Genomic DNA, 22183 nt, shown 5'->3' with positions numbered 1-22183 from the left:
AATGAACTACTTGTTAGGAGACTATTTTAATTTTACTGAATGCAATTTCTGCTCCTGAGGCTTCTGTTGCCACCCGCTTCTTGGCCTTGGATGCCCAGTACAAATGTAGGGGAGGCCAACCCCCTAGGAGAAGGTGAAACCTGAATGTGGAAATTTCACTGGTGTTGGAGGTCTGGGGCAGAAAGGGACAGTGTTACATCAGGGGAATGGGGCTGGTGCTCTGGCCTCCACTCAGGAAGTAAAGGGGGTTGATTAGGGGAGGGCTCAGAGCTAGCTTGTACACAATTCAGGAGGCCAGCATGAGAGTTTGAAGTATGTATGTGGCCAGACATCCTTGGCCAACGCTCTCTTCCAATGCCCTGGCTCCAGTAGGCAGGCGCTTAGCCTGGCAGCTATATGTAAGCTTTGCTTTCAGGTCCTGTAGGGGTTGCTGGAAGAGGGGGAGCACTTTCAGCCTCTGGTCAGCCTCTAAGATTTGCTCCATCAGGTGCATCTTCTAGCAAATTCTGAAAACCAGGGGTCCAGTGGTCACTCTCTGGAACAGTACAGTGGTGATTTGGAGACCCCTGGTGGCCAAAGGCAGAAGACCAAGACCTTTCCTTAGAGCTCCACCCAGCCAGCTTCAGGCCCAAAGGCCACCAGCATCAACCCTCCAGCTCCAGAATTCTGCCATTGAGTCAGACTCCCCAAAAATTCTTGTTAGTCAGCCTCTCCCATATAGCCAGGCTCACCTGCCCCATCTTGTTGGGAGGGAATGGCCTAGCTTAGGGGGCTGTCTCAGCCTCACAGTCATAGTAAGAGAGGGATGTGCAATCTACAACCAATCAACGACATGGGTAGGGACCAGGAAGTTAGTTCGCTCGGGATTGCATGTTCCAAATATTTCTGCAGTCCCCAGCTCTTTCCTTCCCTCAGCCCCAATTGTGGGGCTGTAACTGGGAAAAGTCACTAAGGGAGTTTTGTTTCCACAGCTCCCTAATCCTGTAATGTTGCCCAAGTTTAACATTGGGAAAGGAAATATCCAAAACCTCACGGCATACAAACCACTGCTCAAAAGTAGGCTGTGGTACCCGGAGGAGAGGAAGGGCAAGGGTCCCCCTGGAGAAGGGAAAGGGCGGTGTAGCTGACTTTTTTTTTGGCAGAGTTCAGACACTACATAAAGCTTTCCACATGTGGGCCCCAACATTCATTCCCTTAATCTCTTTCATTCATTCAGACTCTGCTGTGACTGCACTGAGACCCACACTGAGTGCTAAGGACACAGTTGACCAAAATTGAGTTGCTGCCCTGGGACCCCAAATTATAATATGGAGGGGGACATAAAGAGGCTCAGAGGATGTTCCTACATTTGGGGACACAAAGTTGACCATCCCTCCTTGGTGACCTAATCCAGCTACAGCAGGTAGGTCCTTGCAAACTGCCCTTCTCAGTGGTGTCTCAAAACCCTGGTCCTACCCTTGCACAACCAAAACACATCTCAAGCACAATGCATCTAAAACTGGCTCCCCCCATCTCAGGCCTGCACATAAACTTTAGGGAAGGCCTGGGACCCCATTTCCCTCCAACAACCTGAGTGTCTAGACCTTGGGGCCTTAGGCTATCCCCAAGCAGTGCTACCAAATACAGCCTGACACAATCTCTGCTTCCTCCTTTTAAAGAGCTATCCCAAGCTCTCTAAGCCTGGGAGAGGGAGCTGTGGGCCTGTTCCGTTTTTGCCCCACAGTGTTAGCCAGGCAGTAAAAGAGAATCTTCATTAAGAGCATGGGTTTTGCCCTTTGGCCCAGCTTTGAACCCTAGCTTTTCCACTTACTCACCATATGACCTGGGCAACTTGTGGCCTCCACTCTAAAAATGGAATTCTTGTGAGCTGGCTAATGCATGCAAAGTGTTCAGTAGTGTCTTTCAAGTGGTAAGCACTCAATAAATAGCACCACGACCATAGGGTTTATATGGCCTTTCTAGCCAAACCTTCCAACTTGGTGGCCAAGTGCCCAGGATAGTTCATTTTAGGTATGTCTGGAATAATGGTCTGCTTCTAGATTTTGCTGCACATACTAGAGCCAAAAGTGACTCTGAAGGGGCTTCAGTTGCTTATACTGGCTCCCAGGTTTCCCAGACTCTCTCGTCTGTGGAGAGAAGCCACTGCTAAACCAAGTCAAAGAAAGACAGGGCCCATGAACCCACCTGGTCTCCTCACACCATTGTAACAAAACACCTGGGGATGATAAGCAGAAAGAAAACAGGACACGATTGGGATTTCACTCAAGAATGTGTCTTTATTGAAGAATTTGTAAGAAAAAAGGATGTACCCTCTGTAAAAAGAGGAGATGTTGCCTCCAAACAGCAGGGAGGAATGAGACCTGGGTGGCTTCCCAGAAGTCAGTGTTTCCGGCATGACTGGCTCCTTTCCTGGCAAACACTACAATGTGTCACACTACAGCTAGCAATTCCTCCCCACTCCCTCCCAGCCCTTCCTCCCTCCACCCCACAACCCTATAGCCATTTGAGGCAAATGGCTTTCTAAAGGCCCAGGGATAGATGTGCCAGGCTTGCCTCTTAATGGGGTCAAAGTGAGTTTTGCTTTGGAAAAATTCAAACAGGAATGTAAAATGGTTTGAGCTCTTTCTAGTCCAACCAAGGGTGATTACATCCAGCCCCTCTCAAGGGAATGGGGGCAGAGACTGTCGCTCCTGAATGTGCACACATGGGGTAAATGGACTATATCGCAGTCTGCTCTTTATTTGAATGGAGAATGGAAACAGGTTATAAGAATATATAACATCCATGTTCAAGAGTCACTGAGTTCTGGAGGGCAGAGGGAGCACAGAGGCCTGCTGATTCCAAAAGTGCTCCTGCTGGCTATCCTCGAGTCCTAGGGATGGTTATTCCTCTCCAGCTGGAAGATTGTCCTCAATCCGCCTGATGAATCTCATCCGGATTTCTGTCACACTGTCTCCTTTCAGGGTGTCCTGGACAAACTTGGCCTCCACAGCCATCTGGACCTGGGAGACAGTGAGAAAATGAAGGGGTAGCTGCCTGGCCACAGCCTCTAGGGAACCAGTGGGGATGGGGCATAACTGACTCATCCACAGCAGCCAAAAAAGGGGGGCTGGTTTCCCACAAGGACAGGATTGACGGCGCCAACGTTCCGTTGCCTAAGACAATGGCTCCAACCCTTAAGGAGAAACTTAGCAAAGAATACCCAAGAATGAGACTGTCACCAAATAAGCCTATCTGAGAATGGATGTTCCTGGGCTTTGGGGACTGACAGCACCACCTTCCAGCCTGGTATGGAGGAGTATCACCATGTAAAGATGTCCGACTTGGATCCTACCTCAGCAGCATCACCATCTCAGGCAGTAAAACGCTGGGGTGAGCCAAAGCCCTTTCTTTTCTCTCTTTCATTCATTTAAACACTTATCAAGTCCCTATTGCATTTCAGGTGTCCCAGAAGATAAAGAGTTGCACTCACCATCTCCAAAGCGCCCCGCAACACCCCACACAAGAGATTGGAATAAATAAGGGATGAGTGGTTATCAGGAAGTTCCACAAAGTCCACCAAGGGGTTATTTTCCAAAATGAGGGAGAATTCATCACCAGCTGGGCTCCAATTAGTAATGCTTGGAGTGATGCCCAAGTACATCTTGAACGCCACCTGTCAGGGGACACACAACAGCACTTTGGGGAAGAGCAGCAGGAACTGTACCACAGGAAAGGTGACAGAACTGGCAAAGGGGAATTAAGTGGCTCAGGAATAAACCTGTGGCCTCCACAAGATGACACTTTAGATACTCAGGGCAACAAAGGAGAAGCATCTGTACATGATGCTGCACCTCTCTTTCACGGCATCATACAATTTTGGCTGTCGCTTTGTTTGTTTTGTTTTCCCAGAAACATTTTTCTTTCCTAGGCATCATACAAGTAAGCAACAACTCACTCACTGTCTGCCTGTACTTCTCAGTGGGAGCACTAGTCTTTCAACACGGTGGCTGCCTGAGTGCAGAGGCCCTAACCCACTTCCCTGTCCTCTGTCTGTGCTACCTGAATGCACCTTCTTCAAAGTGAATACACATTATGGGGCGGAGAAAAAGTCCTACCCTATCCACCCTCCTAATTCCAAACTCTCACAAAGCTCTCTCCACTGTCAATCCTCTTTAGGATTTAGGTATGACCAGCAAGCTTACAACAGAAAGACCAACTTTTAAGTAACTGACACCACAGTTATAGGTGCTATGTCATTTATTAATACTATAATAGCACTAATACTAGTAATAGTAAACATTTACTATATGCACAACACTATGCTAAACACTAGTGTTTTACCTAAATGTTCATGTCCATTATTCATTTACTCCTTAAAACAGCCCTGGGGGTAGCTCTTATTTTCTTCATGTTAAAGATGAGGTAACTGGTGCCGGGCACAGTGGCTCATGCTTGTAATCCCAGAACTTTGGGAGGCCGAGGTGGGCAGATTACCTGTGGTCGGGAGTTCGAGACCAGCCTGACCAACATCGAGAAACCCCATCTCTACTAAAAATACAAAATTAAAATTAGCCGGGCGTGGTGGTGCATGCCTGTAATCGCAGCTACTCGGGAGGCTGAGGCAGGAGAATCGTTTGAACCCAGGGGGCGGAGGTTGTGGTGAGCCGAGATCGCGCCATTGCACTCTAGCCTGGGCAACAAGAGCGAGACTCCATCTCAAAAAAAAAAAAAAAAAAAAAGAAAAGAAAAAAAATAAGATGAGGTCACTGGTAATTAAAGAAATTTAAAGTAACTTATCTAAAAACACAGAACTAGTAAGTACCGGAGCCAGGTTTGTGAGTCTATTCCTTTTTTTTTTTGAGATGGAGTCTTGCTCTGTTACCCAGGATGGAATGCAGTGATGTGATCTTGGCTCACTGCAACCTCCGCCTCCTGGGTTCAAGGAATTCTCTGCCTCAGCCTCCTGAGTAGCTGGGATTACAGGTGCCCGCCACCACGCCCAGCAAACTTTTGTATTTTTAGTAGAGATGGGGTTTCACCATTTTGGCCAGGCTGGTCTTGAACTCCTGATCTTGTGATCCACCCACCTTGGCCTCCCAAAGTGCTAGGATTACAGACGTGAACCACTGCGCCCGACCGAGTCTTGTATTCTTTACCTCCATGCTACTGTGCTACGCCTTCACAGTGGAAAAGCTCAGGCTCTGATTTCAGTGGGGCTTTAATCCACAGGGATTAAATAATCTATGTTATTCCCTAACGACCTGGAATGCTTTTTTGACCCAAAGAGCTGCCTAGCCAGTCTTTTGGGAGATTAAAGGCCTCTCTAAGGGAGATAGAAAGAGTGGTAAGCAGTGCCTCCCAGCAGCAATTCTCCAGCATGGACAGGTGGCCCAGAATAATGACCTTGGCAATGACATCTGCAGTTTCCCGAAAGTCATGGCACCTCCCGACATTTGACCGAGCCAAGAAATCTTCGATCAGCCGGACTCCAATGTTAAAGCCCCTGGGAAGGAAGTTAGAGAAGAGACCATGATGGAGTCTAAATGTCTCTTATGTTTGAACATAAGGTTGTTAGTGGTAAAGGGAAAATGGAGATAATCTCAAGAACATCTCAGTAAATGAGTTTAGTGAGAAATGGACCCAAAATGTTGGCTGAGAAAGAGAGAGAACCGTGTTTTAAGCTCTAAAGGACAATGTAGACTCAGTGTACTGGGAGGCCCCATTTCTGTCTCTCCTATAAAGGAGCTCACTCACATTTTGTCCAGCTGTTTATTCACATCTTCATCATTTTCATAGTCCTTGCATAGCTGGGTGACCAGAGCACCATAGGTCAGGGTGAAGAGCTCAGAGCTCTAAAAGAGATTCAAAAGGCAGTCAGGACCAAGCAGCACAAAAGAGAAAGTGTGGTGAGAGTCTGGATCAGCCTTGATGCAACTGTCAGGATTCCCTCTGTGTCTGGTGGAAAGAACATCATCCCCTTTGGAGGAGCCAGGAAATTTGGCCCACCAGGTCAAAGTGGCAGGGCTGCAGCCAGAACTACTGCAAAATGGGCTGTAAAAGGCACCTCATGCACTAAGCAATCACTCTTCCAACACGCCAAGGTAGGCTTCTGCCAACCCAAGTCTCCACCACAGCTGTCAAGCCTCAGATCAGGTCACCAGAATCTGGTATGGGAGCAACAGTCATTCACTAGATGCTGTGAAACACCTGAAACAGACATTTACAAACTAATCGCTGTTGCTGGCAGGTGTGACCAATGGCTTCTGCATGTCTTAGAATGTCCTGGCCTAGAGTAAACTGCACTCCCAAGGCCCCTCCCAGGAGCAACAGAGGACCCAGGGGCCCAGTCCACGGGGAAGGAAGGAAGTTCCAGACCAAGTTCATTGCACTGATGACAACCCCTTTCCAAAGTCACCAGCATGGGAGAAAATAATGTTCCTCTTAACGCACAGCCAAAATATTTCCAGGAAAAGAGGTGACTCTTCAGAATCAACTGGTTTCTATTACCATAGCAGTTAAAATCACAGAAATCCTTTCTCACATAAAGAATTCTGGGGCCGGGAGCAGTGGCTCATGCCTGTAATCCCAACACTTTGAGAGGCCAAGGCGGGTGGATCACGAGGTCAGGAGATTGAGACCATCCTGGCTAACACGGTGAAACGCTGTCTCTACTAAAAATACAAAAAATTAGCCGGGCGTGGTGGCGGGTGCCTGTAGTCCCAGCTACTCGGGAGGCTGAGGCAGCAGAATGGCGTGAACCCGGGAAGTGGAGCTTGCAGTGAGCCGAGAATGCGCCACTGCACTCCAGCCTGGGCGACAGAGCGAGACTCCATCAAAAAAAAAAAAAAAAAAGAATTCTGTCACTTATCTACCAAGAAATTGATGTAGAAGGTGAAATGAGTGACAAATACCAAGACTACAGAATGAAAGCAGCAGGCAGGGAGAAAGGCATTATCAGGGTTAAAGTGAGAAACATATTAACAGCACATCTGGACCAATGAATTAACTCAGAAATAAGGCTGAAAAATCAGGATAACCACCCACACTCTTCCTTCTGAATGGAGGCTTGTCAGATTTGAAGCAAAGAACCTTCCTCTCTTCAAGTTTTCTGGGGAAGAAAGTCTAAGAAATGTAAAAGCCCAGGCTCTGAGAACCCAATGCTCCTCACGCCATCCCCATGGCCTGATGATGGGGGCACTACAATAATAATTTGAATGCCTTTGCTTAAATACTGCGTTCTACTTGTATCTCATTATCTATCCCATGATAACACAGTAATCCAGGAAAGGCAGGAATTAATCCCACTTTAGAGATGAGGAAACTGAGACCTAGAATGGTTAAAGAATGTGCTCAAGGAGGCTGGGCGTGGTGGCTCACCCCTGTAATCCCAGCACTTTGGGAGTCTGAAGCGGGTGGATCACAAGGTCAAGAGATTGAGACCATCCTGGCTAACACAGTGAAACCCCGTCTCTACTAAAAATACAAAAATTAGCTGGGTGTGGTGGCACGTGCCTGTAATCCCAGCTACTCAGGAGGCTGAGGCAGGAGAATCACTAGAACCTGGGAGGAGGAGGTTGCAGTGAGCCGAGATCGCGCTACTGCACTCCAGCCTGGGCAACAGGGCAAGACTCCGTCTCCAAAAAAAAAGAATGTGCCCAAGGACAAACAGCTAATTATTGAAAAAAGTAATTTGGGGAGAAAAAAAATCATAGCTTTCCAAGCCAATGGTCAACCTATCCACTTTTCCCCACAACTGCAATATTAATAAACCCTCCTCAATAAAAACAAAAACAGAAGAAAAAAATACCCAAAAAACTTAGCTGCACTAGAGTCAAAGAAAATCAGTTTCAGGATCAGGAGGCCCTTTGAACTCAAATAAACAGTCAGATCAGTGTCTCCAGGAGACTATTTACCAAATATGGCAATTAAGGGGAAGCTGTTAAGGAGGGGAAGGATTTTTTTTAGTAAAGTCAAGGGCTTGGCACTAGAATGGTTTGAGCATGAATGGATGGAAACAATCCAGCAGTTACCAGTCCAGCGAATTGGCACCACTGCATTAAATCAGGAGAGCTTTCATTCCATTATTAATGAGCCCTTGGATGGAGACTCCAAGTGCCTCAGGCCACCATGATGCCAAGTAACAAGCAAATCATGATGTTATCAAGCACCTTATACATGCAGCTACCTCTTATTTACCACTTAAAAACAATCAAGGTCCTGGACGGATCTGTTGGTGGCCGTGGAATCCATATACCTGGGATCTCGGAATGGGGTCCCTGGGTTAGGCTCTCCATACCCTCTCTTGATTTGCAAGTCTATCTTCATCTTCAATTATGAACCAAGCCTCTGTGGAACTGTGAGTGACATAAATGTATAACTTAAAGGACTTTATGCTTTAAAAATAGAAGGGAGGGCCAGGTGCAGTGGCTCATGCTGGTAATCCCGGCACTTTGGGAGGCTGAGGCGGGAGGATCACTTGAGCCCAGGAATTTGAGACCAGCCTGGGCAAATAGTGAGACCCCCAACTTTACAAAAAATTTTAAAAATTAGCCAGGCATGGTGGTGGATGCCTATAGTCCAAGCTACTCGGGAGGCTGAGGCGAGAGGATGGCTTGAGCCTGGGACGTCAAGCCTGCAGTGAACTGTAATTGTACCACTGTACTCCCGCCTAGGTGAAAGAGTAAGACCTTGTCTCACAAAATAAAAATAAATATAAATATAAACAAAATAGGAGTGGGCTATGGTATAATGAAAACAAATCACTGATTCAACATTTACTGTGTACCAGGGTATCTAACAAGAGGGAGAGAGACAATACAACCAAATAAAATACATGATTTGCCAGACGGTGGTAAGTGCTATGGAGAAAAATAAAGCACAAAACCAGATTGGGGGTATTTACGTGTGTGTGTGTGTTGGGGGGTGGTTAACTTTAATCGAATAATCAGGGAAGGCCTTACTAAGGTGACACTTGGTAAGCCATGAAGATATCTGGATAGATGGCTGGTCTAGAAAACATTCTAGGCACTAATTCTAAAGATCCTGAGGTACAAGCATGCCTGGTGTGTTTGAGAAACAGCCGGAGACTCTTGGCCTTAGAGGGGAGTAAGCAAGAGAGAACAGAAGAGGAAATCAGATAAGTGACAGGAGGTTGCAGAGTCTGAAGACCTGGGTTTTCAGCCCTTGTGACCTTTAAAACAAAAGTTCTCATGGGATCATAAAGGTCATAAAGGTCAACCAGCCCAGTCTCTTCACTGAACATAAGCACCGCATCTCCGCTACCACCAGAAACATGAATCGCTTCTGCAACACATCTATTGTTTTTTTTTTTTTTTTTTGAGACGGAGTCTCGCTCTGTTGCCCAGGCTGGAGTGCAGTGGCGCGATCTCGGCTCACTGCAAGCTCCGGCTCCCAGGTTCACGCCATTCTCCTGCCTCAGCCTCCCGAGTAGCTGGGACTACAGGCGCCCGCCAACACACCCGGCTAATTTTTTGTATTTTTAGTAGAGACGGGGTTTCACCGTGTTAGCCAGGATGGTCTCAATCTCCTGACCTCGTGATCCGCCCGCCTCGGCCTCCCAAAGTGCTGGGATTACAGGCTTGAGCCACCGCGCCCGGCCAACACATCTATTTTTGTAACAGTTTCTCATAACAACCATGAGAGGTGAGCAGAACAAATATTATTCATCCCCATTTTACAGATGACAGGTTAAGTAACTGAGACTCAACGGCCTTCTTATAGTTGAGCATTATCCTGTAAAAAGCTTTGTTATCCTAAGCTGCTGCTTAATCTTCCTAAACATTAGTTTTTCCCATCTGTAAAATGGTAACAATGTTACCTGCCCTTCAGAGTTACTGTGCAATTCCAGTGAAATTCCAATCAGATAATGTTTGTGGAGCAGCTGCTGCACAGCAGGTACTCAAGAAATACATACTTACTTTTATTCTTAAACTGGTTCCATGTGGTGTGGTGCTAGAGTGCACCCTGAACTAGGTTCAAGGAGGGCAAGTACAGCACTTTGGGAGGCCGAGGCGGGCGGATCACCTGAGGTCAGGAGTTTGAGACCAGCCTGGCCAACATGGTGAAACCCCGTCTCCACTAAAAATACAAAAATTAGCCGGGCATGGTGGTAGGCGCCTGTAATCCCAGCTACTTGGGAGGCTGTGGCAGGAGAATTGCTTGAACCCAGGAGGCAGACATTGCAGTGAGCCAAGATCATGCCACTGCACTCCAGCCTGGGAGATAAGAGCAAAACCCTGTCTCAAAAAAAAAAAAAAAAAAAGGGGGGGGGGCAAGTAATAAAGAAAGAAGGAGATTTTGAATCAATATAGACAACTTTCTGGCCAGGCATGGTGGCTCATGCCTATAATCCCAGCACTTCGGGAGGCCGAGGCAGGGATCAGAAGTGGTCACCTGAGCCCAGGAGTTTGAGACTAGCTTAGGAAACACAGTGAGACCCCATCTTTATAAAAAAAATAGAACAAATTAGCTGGGCATGGTGGTGCATGCCTGTAGTCCCAGCTACTCAGGAGGCTGAGGTGAGAGGATGGCTCGAGCCTGAGAAGTCAAGGCTGCAGTGAATTGTGATTACACCACTGCATTCCAGCCTGGATGACACAGCAAGATCCTGAAAGCCTGATTCTGAGTCTGGACTTGCTGCTTAACAGCTATGAGTACTTGGGTAAATCAACTCACTGGGCTAAGCCTCAATCTTCTAACTCAAAAAAAGTAACAGTAAAACAGTAAAATCTGGCCGGGTGCGGTGGCTCACGCTTGTAATCCCAGCACTTTGGGAGGCCGAGGCGGGCGGATCACGAGGTCAGGAGATCGAGACCACGGTGAAACCCCGTCTCTACTAAAAAATACAAAAAATTAGCCGGGCGCGGTGGCGGGCGCCTGTAGTCCCAGCTACTCAGAGAGGCTGAGGCAGGAGAATGGCGTGAACCCGGGAGGCAGAGCTTGCAGTGAGCCGAGATTGCGCCACTGCACTCCAGCCCGGGCGACAGGGCGAGACTCTGTCTCAAAAAAAAAAAAAAAAAAAAAACAGTAAAATCTGTCATGCCATTCACAGGGTTGTTGGTAGGATCTAGTAAGATAATGGACTTGAATGTGCTTGGCAGACAAGAAACCACAGGATTTATAGCAGCTATGCTAACATGATCTCCAAGTACTTCAGGCACAACCTGAACAAAGTAAAGGAAACCAGCTCTACACTCAGGTGAGACACCACTTGACAGTTTTCAGGAGGACTTTCTTCCAGTTAGTGCCCCAAACAAAATGTCAAATCTCCTTAAGGAGGCTGGTCTTTTTTTTTTTTTTGAGACGGAGTCTCGCTCTGTTGCCCAGGATGGAGTGCTGTAGCGCAATCTTGGCTCACTGCAAGCTCTGCCTCCCAGGTTCATGCCATTCTCCTGCCTCAGCCTCCCGAGTAGCTGGGACTATAGGCGACCGCCACCACACCTGGCTAATTTTTTGTATTTTTTTTTTTAGTAGAGACGGGGTTTCACTGTGTTAGCCAGGATGGTCTCGATCTCCTGACCTCGTGATCCGCCTGCCTCCAACTCCCAAAGTGCTGGGATTACAGGTGTGAGCCGCCGCGCCCGGCCAGGAGGCTGATCTTTAGAGCCAATGCTCCAAAACTCATACTATTTTTGTCAAAACAGGTAATCCAGTGTGAATCCCCTCTAGCAGCTGGAGGAGGATGAATAGCAAGACTAAATCCAGCCAACTTTCTTACCCTCCAGCCTTCTGTCATGGAGACTCTAAGTGCTACTACTTAAGTAATAGCTCACCTGAGCTCAGGGGAATAGACACTGGGTTGGGTCACAGTAAGCCAACAAAAGAGAAGGGCAGGTCTCATTGTCCATGGGATTCCAGAGTCAACCCCCGTACAGGCACATGAAGGTTACTAGCTTTACTAATAACACGTCTAGAGGACACTTACTGAGTGTCAACTGTGTTCTGAGTGCACCGTTACACTGCTAGCTTTACATGCATTCTCTCAATTAATCCTCAGAACAACCCTATAATACAGGTACTATTATTACTTCATTTGTTTATTTCTGTTTTGAGAGGAGTCTCACACTGTCGCCCAGGCTGGAGTGCAGTGGCGCGATCTCGGCTCACTGCAAGCTCTGCCTCCCGGGTTCACACTATTCTCCTGCCTCAGCCTCCCGAGTAGCTGGGACTACAGGCGACCGCCACCATGCCCGGCTTTTTTTTTTGTATTTTTAGTAGAGATGGGATTTCACTGTGTTAGCCAGGATGGTCTCGATCTCCTGACCTTGTGATCCACCCGCCTCGGCCTCCCAAAGTGCTGGGATTACAGGCGTGAGCCACAGCACCTGGCCTTTTTATTATTTTGAGATGAAGTGTTGCTCTGTTGCCAGGCTGGAGTGCCGTGGCGCCATTTCAGCTCACTGCAACCTCCGCCTCCCAGGTTCAAGCGATTCTCCTGCCTCAGCCTCCCGAGTAGCTGGCGTGCACCACCACACCCAGCTAATTTTTGTATTTTTAGTAGAGATGGGGATCCACCATGTTGGCCAGGATGGTCTCGGTCTCTTTTTTTTTTTTTTTTTTTTTTTTTTTGAGATGGAGTCTCACTGTGTCACCCAGGCTAGAGTGCAGTGGTGCAATCTCAGCTCACTGCAAGCTCCGCCTCCCGGGTTCAGGCCATTCTCCTGCCTCAGCCTCCTGAGTAGTTGGGACTACACACGCCCGCCACCGTGCCCGGCTAATTTTTTGTATTTTTAGTAGAGACAGGGTTTCACCCTGGTCTCCATCTCCTGACCTCGTGATCCGCCCGCCTTGGCCTCCCAAAGTGCTGGGATTACAGGCATGAGCCACCGCACCCAGCCTACTTCCTTTATTAAAAAAAAAAAAAAAAAAAAAAAATGATGATTAAGCTGATGCTAGAACAATGAACAAACTTACCCAAGGTAACACGGCAAGTAAGTGGTAAAACTAGAACTCAAGTGCAAGCGGTACTACACCTCTGTATGGCATACATTTCTTTTTATTTTTCCACTGCTAGAAGATACACAGTATATATGGTATACATTTCTGTCTCCCTCACAGAGTATGTGCTTCTCAAAGTTAGAGACTAGGACTTCATCCTTGCATCTCCCACAGCATCTAGCACAGAACTCTGCAATAGTTGGGGCTAAGGAAAAGTTTATTGGACAAAAGGGCTGTTTCCGTTTGCACAAACTAAAATCTAGTTACTTGGGCATATTAACAATTTAGGTCGCTCTTGAGCCGTTTGCTTGAGCCTGCTCCTGCTCTGTGGAGTGTACTTTCATTTCAATAAATCTGTGCTTTTGGTGCTTCAAGAAACAAAAAGCGAAGGCTGGGTGCAATGGCTCATACCTGTAATCCCAGCACTTTGAGAGGCTAAGGTGGGGAGATTACTTGAGGTCAGCAGTTTGAGACCAACCTGGGAATACAAAAATTAGCTGGGCGTAGTGGTGGGTGCCTGTAATCCTAGCTACTTGGGAGGCTGAGGCAGGAGAATCTTTTGAACCTGGGAGGTGGAGGCTGCAGTGAGCTGAGATCGGGCCACTGCACTCCAGCCTAGGTGACAGAGCCAGACTCTGTCTCAAAACACAAAACAAAACAATTTAGGTCTTGGAAAGCTTAAATGGAACACAAATGCAATCCCAGTAATTTGTGAGGCAGAGTTGGAGGGACTGCTTGAGCCCAGGAGTTCAAGACCTCGAGACCAACCTGGGCAAAAAAAAAAAAAAAAAAAAAAAAATTAGCCAGGCATGGTGGTGCACACCTATAGTACTAGCTACTTGGGAGGCTGAGGCGGGAGGACTGCTTGAACTTGGGAGGTCAGGTTGGATGAGCCTTAATCATGCCACTGCACTCCAGCCTGGGCATATCATTTAAAATTAAATAGACAGTGCTATGAGAACAACCAGCATAGAGTTAGAGGTTAGAGAATTAGGCAGGTAATCAGGAGGGAAGGCCTCTCAAAGGAGGTGACATTTGAGTAACTATGAATGAAGCCACGAGTGGGCTAAGTGACTATCTAAAGGAAGGGAGTTCCAAGGGACTTGAGGGCAGGAGTATGCTGCTGCCCCTCCCGAATTACCTTACTTCACTGAAACGAAGAATACTGGGGGTTGGGGGTAGAGTCTGCAGGTTTTTGTTAAAGATTTCAACATTGATTTCAGGTTTAAAAAATGGATAAAATGAGAGCAAAGTATAAAAACTAACCAGGAAGACCTCTACTCATCTCACAGGAAAAGGAGAAAGAAACATTTACCATGCCCCTCACATTTTACACCATCCCATTTAATATTAGGTAGACATTACTATCCCCATGTTACAGATAAAGAAATTGAAGATCAATCAAGTAAGTCAGAATTCCAACCAAGGTCCATGTGTTTCCCCTTACCTGACATTGTTTCCTAACAAAATATTCTTGTCTTTTGGCCGGGCGCAGTGGCTCACCCCTGTAATCCCAGCACTTTGGAAGCCCGAACAGGCAGATCACTTAAGGCCACGAGTTCGAGACCAGGCTGGCCAACATGGTGAAACACTGTCTCTACTAGAAATACAAAAATTGGCCGGGTGCAGTGGCTCACGCCTGTAATCCCAGCACTTTGGGAGGCCGAGGCAGGCGGATTACTTGAGGTCAGGAGTTTGAGACCAGCCTGGCCAACATGGTGAAACCCCATCTCTACTAAAAATACAAAAATTAGCCAGGCGTGGTGGTGGGCACCTGTAATCCCAGCTACTCGGGAGGCTGAGGCAGGAGAACTGCTTGAACCTGGGAGGCAGAGGTTGCAGTGAGCCAAGTTAGTGCCACTGCACTCCAGCCTGGGTGACAGAGCGAGACTTCGTCTGGGGTCGCGGGGGAGGGAGGGAAGAAAAAAGAAAAATGACCTAAGTCTGCAGCCCCAGCCCCCAGTCCAACTTTATAGGACCATACGGTGTCCAAACTATTCCCTGGGAAAGAAGGGAGCCACCCACTCCATTAGAGGGGCACCACTCACTGCTTACTCTGGCCCATCTCTTATTCCATTGACTAAAACGTTCCTTTCTGGCACGACCAGTATCTGAACATCTCTCACAACACCCACGCCACAGTACGAGACACTGTAGCCTAAGAGTAAAGCCTAACAGTCCGAAGCATCAGCTTTGGAGTTAAACACGGGTCCAAATCCTAACTTCCCAGGTGTAAACGTGGGCAAATTACGTAAGCTCTCCAAGCTGTAAAACGGCAATCATGTTATCCATCTGATGGGGGCTACTCTGCAGATTAACTGAGATGCTGTAACGTGCGTGGCCCGGTGCCCAACACACAGTAAGAGAGCAATAAGTGGCAGTTATTGATATTTATTACCGTCGTTGTTGTTGGCTTAGGACAAAGCTGCACTCAGGCCTTGGGAGCGGGGTCTCCACGGGAAAGGGGTCTCCTCCGGGGAACTTCTCCGACGGTCCCCTCACCTGCCTGGAACGCCCCCGGAGTGACCCAGCAAGAGGTTTCCCCTTGCCAGAGCTCACAGGAAGGCCCTTTTCCAAACGCGCCTCGCGCTCGGCGCCGGGCCCCTTCCCTGTACGCCTCAATTTCGCCCCGCCCGCCGAGGTCACGCGCTCCAAGTTACCATTTTCTTGCTCTCGGTGCCACGGTTCGCCTGCCTCGACATGGTGCCAGCCGCCCCGCCCCACTCGCCTAGCCATGGGTTACTCGGCGACCCCTGCAGACACCGCTAGCCTAGCCGCTGCCCCTCAGCCCACAAGACCGACCGGCACTGACTCAATGCGCCTGCGCGGCCACCCGCGGGGCACCACGGGACTGGTGGTCCCGCCGACGTGGGCAACTCCCGCCCAACAAACGTCAGACTACAACGCCCAACAGCCCCTTTGGCAGCATCGCCTCTTAACGCAGTCAACTACAACTCCCGGAGTGCTCCGCGCGCGCCTGCCTGGTAGAGCCCAGCTTGCCCTGGGCAGCATCCCGGCCGCTGGGTGGCGTCCGCAGCCTTCGGTAATCCTGGGTCATACGCACGCTTCCCCCTTGTCCCCCTCCCCCCGCGCCCGGCTCAGAGATGATGCTCCGCAAATTCCTCTCTCGCCAGGATTGGTCTTGGAAAGTCCCTCTTTCGAGCTAGCGTCTTCCGCTGTTGCGATTCAGCTCCAGAAGCTCCCAAGATGTCCCAGAAAACTAGCAATGACTCACACAGAATTGGCTTCTTCATTAGAAAAATACTTAATGACCTACTATGTGCCAAGCATTTCGCTAGTGTCTTTCTCTTCAGACTGCCATCTGTTCCCAAACCCCAAATGATGCCAGCACCTGCATTCTACCACCTGTGGCCTCGTGATGGAATATCCAGTCTTTTAGACAAAGTTCAAGTCACTTTCTCCCCCTCCCTCCCCCTAGAACAGCTACACTGCCTGGTTCCCAGAAAACAAAGATCACTAACTGTTGTGGCCGTCAGTTCTGAGTTCTAATCCCAGCTTTGCCATTTTAGGCAAGTTGCTAAATCTCTCTCAGTTGTTGTAAAGATTGGTGACCCACGCATGCCCAGCACTTGGGCGCATAAAAGGCCTAAAAGAAACGTGTATTCCCTCCCAGCCACCCTTCAAAAACAAGCCAACAAACAGGCACCAGAAACACGAAGGGAATGTGCTGGCTGAACCCTCACCCATCACCAAGGGGAAGTCTAGAGTCCCTGACCACAGCTCTTCGGTTTCAGCTCCAGCGGTCTCTCAGCTGGTCAACTGTGAGGAAGCTGGGCTGGGGGGTCCCTGAGCACTCTCCGTTCACTTAGGCCTGGTAGCCTGACTGTAGCGGCTGCATTCTGGCACCTAGCCCTCACCATGACAACCAGCCTGTCCAGACATGAGCCAGCCAGGCTAGGGAGGGCTGGGGGGCCACTCAGGCTGCAAGCTGGTGCCCAGGGTTCCCCCAGTCCCTCCCTCAGGGTGCAGGACCAATCATTATTATACCCTTTTCCCCAGACATTCTGTTTCCTCCCTAGAGGCAGTGACCCCTCACTCTCCATCCTGTGTAATGCCACAGGGGAGGCAGCCAAGGGCCGAGGGCTCTGGGAAGGAACTTGAGGGTTGGTTGGGGTTGGGGGAGGAAAGCAGGGGTCAACTAGCCCCCAAGGGCCAGCTCAGCTAGAGAAGAGCCCTCTGCATTCCCAGGACAGAGGACAGCTGAGGTGAAAGCTGCAGTTGGCCAGCCGGTCTGTCGGTCTGGGCTCCTCCCTGCCGGCTGCCCTTGGCTGCCCACAGAAACCTGAGTCACACTCACGGCCAGCCACCCGACCCCACCCTGCCTGCTGTCAAGCAGGGCGGTTCTAGAGAGACTGGAGGTGGAGCCTTTCCCTGCCTGTCCAACAGCCTCTGAGACTTTGCCTCTCTCTGCCTGGGATTCCTCCTCTTGGCATCTCTTTCTCTTTGGGACTTGCAGTGTCATTAGTCCTGAATTAACAGTGGGCGTGGGGGCCATCTCAGGTTGATCTATATGATCCCCTCCTCACTCAGATAGGTTCTTAAAGGCTTCTTAGGCCGAGCACAGTGGCTCATGCCAGTAACCCCAGCACATTGGGAGGCAAAGGCAGGAGGAACACTTTAGCCCAGGAGTTTGAGACCAGCCTGGGCAACATAGTGAGACCCCCATCTCCATAAATTTTTAAAAAGGCTGTTCTGTTATGAAATAGCCACTCTTTTGTTTATTTACTTTCTTAACAAAAATAAATAAAAATAAAAAAAAAACTAGCTGAGCATTGTGGCGTGCACCTGTGGCCCCCAGCTACTAGGAAGGTTAAGGTGGAAAGATTGCTTGAGCCCAGGAGGTGGAGGGTGCAGTAAGCCATGTTTGCACTACTGCACTCCAGCCTGGGTGACAGAACTGAAACCTTGTCTCAAAACAACAACAACAAAAAACTCCTTAGACAGCTGTTCCAAGGATTCTCAGTACGGTTTCCATCATTCCCAAATCCCAACCCTCCTTACCACTTCTAGGGGCCAGGACATTTAGGAACACCAGATGTCCCCTCACCAGCCTCTTCTCCTTCTCCCTAGAAAACAACACAAGGGACAGCTTTCTGTTCCTATCAGGGGCTCTAGACAAAGACTCTTTCCCGGGAACCCAAAGAGTTGAACCTATTTAGTCTTGTATCTGAGTTCCCTGCCTCCCCAGGAGCTGGAAGGGGAGGGGCAGCTGGCATCACCAGCCCCAGGGAGTGGGCCCTGGGGGCTGAGGCCCACCAGGAAGGCCGGTGCTGGTTAGAGACCCCTTGTTGCTGCAGTCCCTTGAGGCTGGGGCAGTGCCTTGATACTGGAGTGGGAGTGAGAATGTGGTGCCTATTCTCTCCTCTGCGCCCCCTGTGAGGCCCCTCCCACTTCCTGCAGTACTTTGTGGGTGTGCGAGCAGCATCCAGGGCCTCAGTTCTGAGAAATCTGTAACTTTCTTAATTCTCCCAGTGATTTCCTTCACCTCTCCATCAGGTTCATCCTGGATCCTGCCCCACCAAACTAGGAGGCTGAAAATATCCTTGCCTTTCTTCCCCTAGGGGAAACTGCACGGAAACATATTTCTTTTTCTTTTTTTTTTCTCCCTTTTTTTTTGAGAGAGTCTTGCTCTGTCGCCCAGGCTGGAGTGCAGTGGTGTGATCTTGGCTGACTGCAACCTCCGCCTCCCAGGTTCAAGTGATTCTCCTGCCTCAGCCTCCTGAGTAGCTGGGACTACAGGCATGTGCAACCATGCCTGGCTAATGTTTTTGTATTTTTAGTAGAGACTGGGTTTTGACATGTTGGCCAGGTTGGTCATGAACTCCTGACCTCAGGTCATCTGCCCACCTCGGCCTCCCAAAGTGCTGGGATTACAGGTGTGAGCCACCCCACCTGGCCAAAAATTTCTTTATTGTACTCTTTTTTTAAAGATTTTTTTTTTTCTATCTTTTCTCTCTCTTTTTTTAGACAGGGTCTCTGTCATCCAGGCTGGAGTGCAGTGGCGCAAACATGGCTCACTGCAGCCTTGACCTTCTGGACTCAAGTGATCTTCCCACCTCAGCATCCTGAGTAGTTCAGACTACAGGCACGCACCACCATGCCTGGCTAATTTTTTGTATTTTTGGTGGAGACAGGGTTTCGCCATGTTGCCCAGGCTGGTCTCAAACTCCTGAGCTCAAGCGATCTGCCTGCGTCGGCTTCCCAAAGTGCTGAGATGAGGCGTGAGCCACTGTGCCTGGCCAGGATAGGAACATATTTCTGATCCCCATTCTGTGGGCTTCCCCCAGCCCCAGCGCAGCCTTGCGGTGAAAGGAACAGCTCACTCATGCCTGTTTCCATGCAGAAGAAGGAGACCGCCCTGGGCCACGATCTTCTCCTGCCCTGAGGAGACTGCCCTGGTCCAGAGGTCCCTGTCACTCGCCAAAGACTGCAGGGAATGCTGTTGGGACTTCAGCCTCTTATGTTAGGGTTTCAGCAAGTACCCTACTTGCTCCTTCTCTGGGATGTCTAATATTTGTGGTGCCCCATGCAGCGTTACCTAGCCCCAAACTCAGAGAGAGACACCCACTCTTAACCCTCTTGGTTGCTGGGGCCTGGGATCTGCCAGGGATCTTGGCCGGTGAGGAGGAGAATGGAGAAGAGTACACTTCCTCTGTCCACCGACTGCCTCAATCACGGAACACGGGTGCTCTCCAGGCTCCCCCTCAGCCATCCTCCCCACACTCCCTGTGGACTCATCAGCAGTGCAGGAAACCTTCGGGTCTGGCCAGGAGAACTGTCGTTTAAGCTGCCTAACTCCCACATGCTCTGCTGGTCTCCAGCACCAACATCTTGTGAATGCCTCACCCTCAAGCCAGGGAAGGGTTCCTCAACCTTAGCACTACTGACATTTTGCACCTGAGAATTCCTTATTGTGAGGATGGTCCTACACAATGTACGATGGTAAGCAGCATCCCTGGCTTCTACGCAGTAGCTGCCATGTTTAGAGACCCCCCCCGGCCCCACCGCTGTGTGTTTCTAAACATGGCTAAATGTCTCCTGGGGGGCAAAATTGCCCTTGGTTGAGAACCCCCTGACACAGGCTAATACCACGCGCTGTTTTTAGTGAGCTCCCCACAGTCAATCCCAAAGACAATAGAGTTCCAGTTCTACAGTCTGCTCACCCTTCCTCTACTGAAAAACCCCGTGATCTTCAACAGCTCCCCATGCTCGTTTCCAAGCCATTTGGCATTCAAGTCCTCCTACGTGGGCTGTCGCTGGCCTATCTGTTCATTTTTAGCTGCCATTTCCACCTCCACTATTCTTTTTGTTTGTTTGGCTGTTTGTTTGTTTTGTTGTGGCAGGGTCTCATTCTGTTGCTCAGGCTGAAGTGCAGTGGCATGATCTCGGCTCACTGCAACCTCCGCCTCCGGGGTTCAAACAATTCTCCTGCCTCAGCCTCTGGAGTAGCTGGGATTACAGGTGCCCGCCACCACACCTGGCTAACTTTTGTATTTTTGGCAGAGACAGGGTTTCACTATGTTGGCCAGGCTGATCTCGAACTCCTGACTTCAAGCGATCCTCCCACCTCGGCCTCCCAAATTGCTGGGGTTACAGTGTGAGCCACCACAGCCAGCCACTAGTCTTGAGCCGTAGCCAATGTGGGTATCTCGCTACTCCCATCCATCCATCCATCCATCCATCCATCCATCTTTATCCCTGCAGTAATCTCAAGACAAGCGGTGAGAGGTGGGAGAAGAACCATCCCAGGGGCTCTCCCCATACGTGTTCCTGAATTCTCCTGAGTCTGGTCACTGCCTGGGTCAGGTCCGGCCTGTCCAGCTCTGGAAGAGGCAGGCTGTGAGGCCTCTGACCTCACAAAGGACTGTCATGAACTCCGTCATCCCCGCAGTCCTCCCACCCTGCAGATAAGATGACTGACACAAAGATGGGGGATCTGCTCCTCGTCCTTCCACTTTTACTCATCAATGCCTTCATCACCATTACACTTATTTACTGAGCACTTCCTAGATGCCAGGTTCTGTGCTCAGCACTTCAGTCCCATTGCCTTATTTAATCTTTACAAAGACCCCAAGATACCTCATGGCACTATTATTTTTCTGATTTTGTAGGAGAGCAAATTAGATTTTAGAAAAGTTAAGTCACTAGCTCAAGGTTACCAGCTCCAGTTGCCACCCTTCTATCATCATCCTTTTCTAATGTTTTTGGGCCAGAGGGGACACTATTCCCTTCCCAGGCCTTCCCAAGAGTGTCCAAGCCCCCAGGTAGGCACACATCCCAGGACAGGCTGCTCCCAGGTTGCCTGAGCCCCTGACCCTTTTGTTTCCCACTCTAACCCTCCAAATGGCCGCTTTCTGGAGCTGCTTAAAGGAAGGAGGCACTGGCGGGAAGGGGGGCAAGGGGGACAGTATCTCACTGGGCCTAATCTCTGGACAATGAAGAACTAGAGAACTGACCTTCTAGAAGTCAGGACAAACGGCAGGGCCAGGGTGGGCAGGGCCCAGCTGCCCCTCCTCCTCCCCCCCAACCCAAGTGCCTGCAGCAGCACCATCATCCATCCACCTTCCCAGCAAGCTCCCCACTCTGCCCCGGGCTGGGCCTGGCTTGGCTTGAAGCCCTCACCTCAGCTGGCACCAACAAGGGGGCTGGGAGTCCACTCTGGAGGGCTGGGAAGCAGGGCTACTTTGGGGAGTGGATTCTGGAGGGGGTCACCACCCCCTCATCGACAGACCACGGGGAGAAAATCCTTCTGGGGTGATTGGCGGGGTCGTCTGGTGGGGGTGGGGGAGGTTCAGGGCTAGGACCACCCAGTTTGGAGCCGGGAGGGACCCAGCAGATTAGAGACCTGGGTAAGGCAGCTGCGCAGGGCTGTAATTACCCCCAGAGGAGCAGGGAAGACACAAGCCCAGGATGCCAGGGCAAGGGCGGCAGCAAGGCTCCCAGACCTCTCCCCAGCCCAGCCATCAGCAGGGGAGAGAAAGCGAAACCCTTTCAGGGGTCTCCTTGTGACTCTCCTTCATGCCTCCCGACGTCCCCCGGGCCGCTTTGGTTTAGGTGGGTTTGAACGAGAATTTGGACTCGAAGCTGCCTTCTCAGCCCCAGTGCCAGAGCCCCCAAACTCCAGGGTGGGAAAGGGGAGTCCCAGCCCTGCTCCCCCTCTCCCCCAGTCCCCGCGGCGGGTGAGTCACCCGAGCGCTCCCTACATAGTCCTCTGGCGCTGCGG

The 22183-nt window shown here is 49.8% G+C and overlaps 1 protein-coding gene across 3 annotated transcripts; it reads right to left on the bottom strand.

Moving 5' to 3' along the window:
• Positions 1 to 2256: 2256 nt before the first annotated feature.
• Positions 2257 to 15795, bottom strand: TRAPPC3 (trafficking protein particle complex subunit 3). 3 transcript variants are annotated; one of them, XM_055254969.2, is made up of 5 exons: positions 15600 to 15795; positions 5737 to 5834; positions 5386 to 5485; positions 3473 to 3655; positions 2257 to 3002 (listed from the first exon to the last, which is right to left on the bottom strand). In XM_055254969.2, exons 1-5 carry the CDS (start codon positions 15639 to 15641, stop codon positions 2883 to 2885), a joined length of 543 nt encoding a protein of 180 aa, XP_055110944.1. In that variant the 5' UTR covers positions 15642 to 15795; the 3' UTR covers positions 2257 to 2882. The 3 variants fall into 3 exon arrangements, with proteins under 3 accessions (XP_055110944.1, XP_055110943.1, XP_055110945.1); XM_055254968.2 differs by having other exon boundaries at positions 5386 to 5521; positions 15600 to 15768; XM_055254970.2 differs by lacking the exon at positions 15600 to 15795 and adding an exon at positions 15338 to 15579.
• Between the last annotated feature and the right edge of the window lie 6388 nt (positions 15796 to 22183).

Source organism: Symphalangus syndactylus, chromosome 12 (genome assembly GCF_028878055.3).
Source record: "Symphalangus syndactylus isolate Jambi chromosome 12, NHGRI_mSymSyn1-v2.1_pri, whole genome shotgun sequence".
NCBI lineage: Eukaryota > Metazoa > Chordata > Mammalia > Primates > Hylobatidae > Symphalangus > Symphalangus syndactylus.
This window is presented reverse-complemented; position numbering and strand designations above follow the sequence as displayed.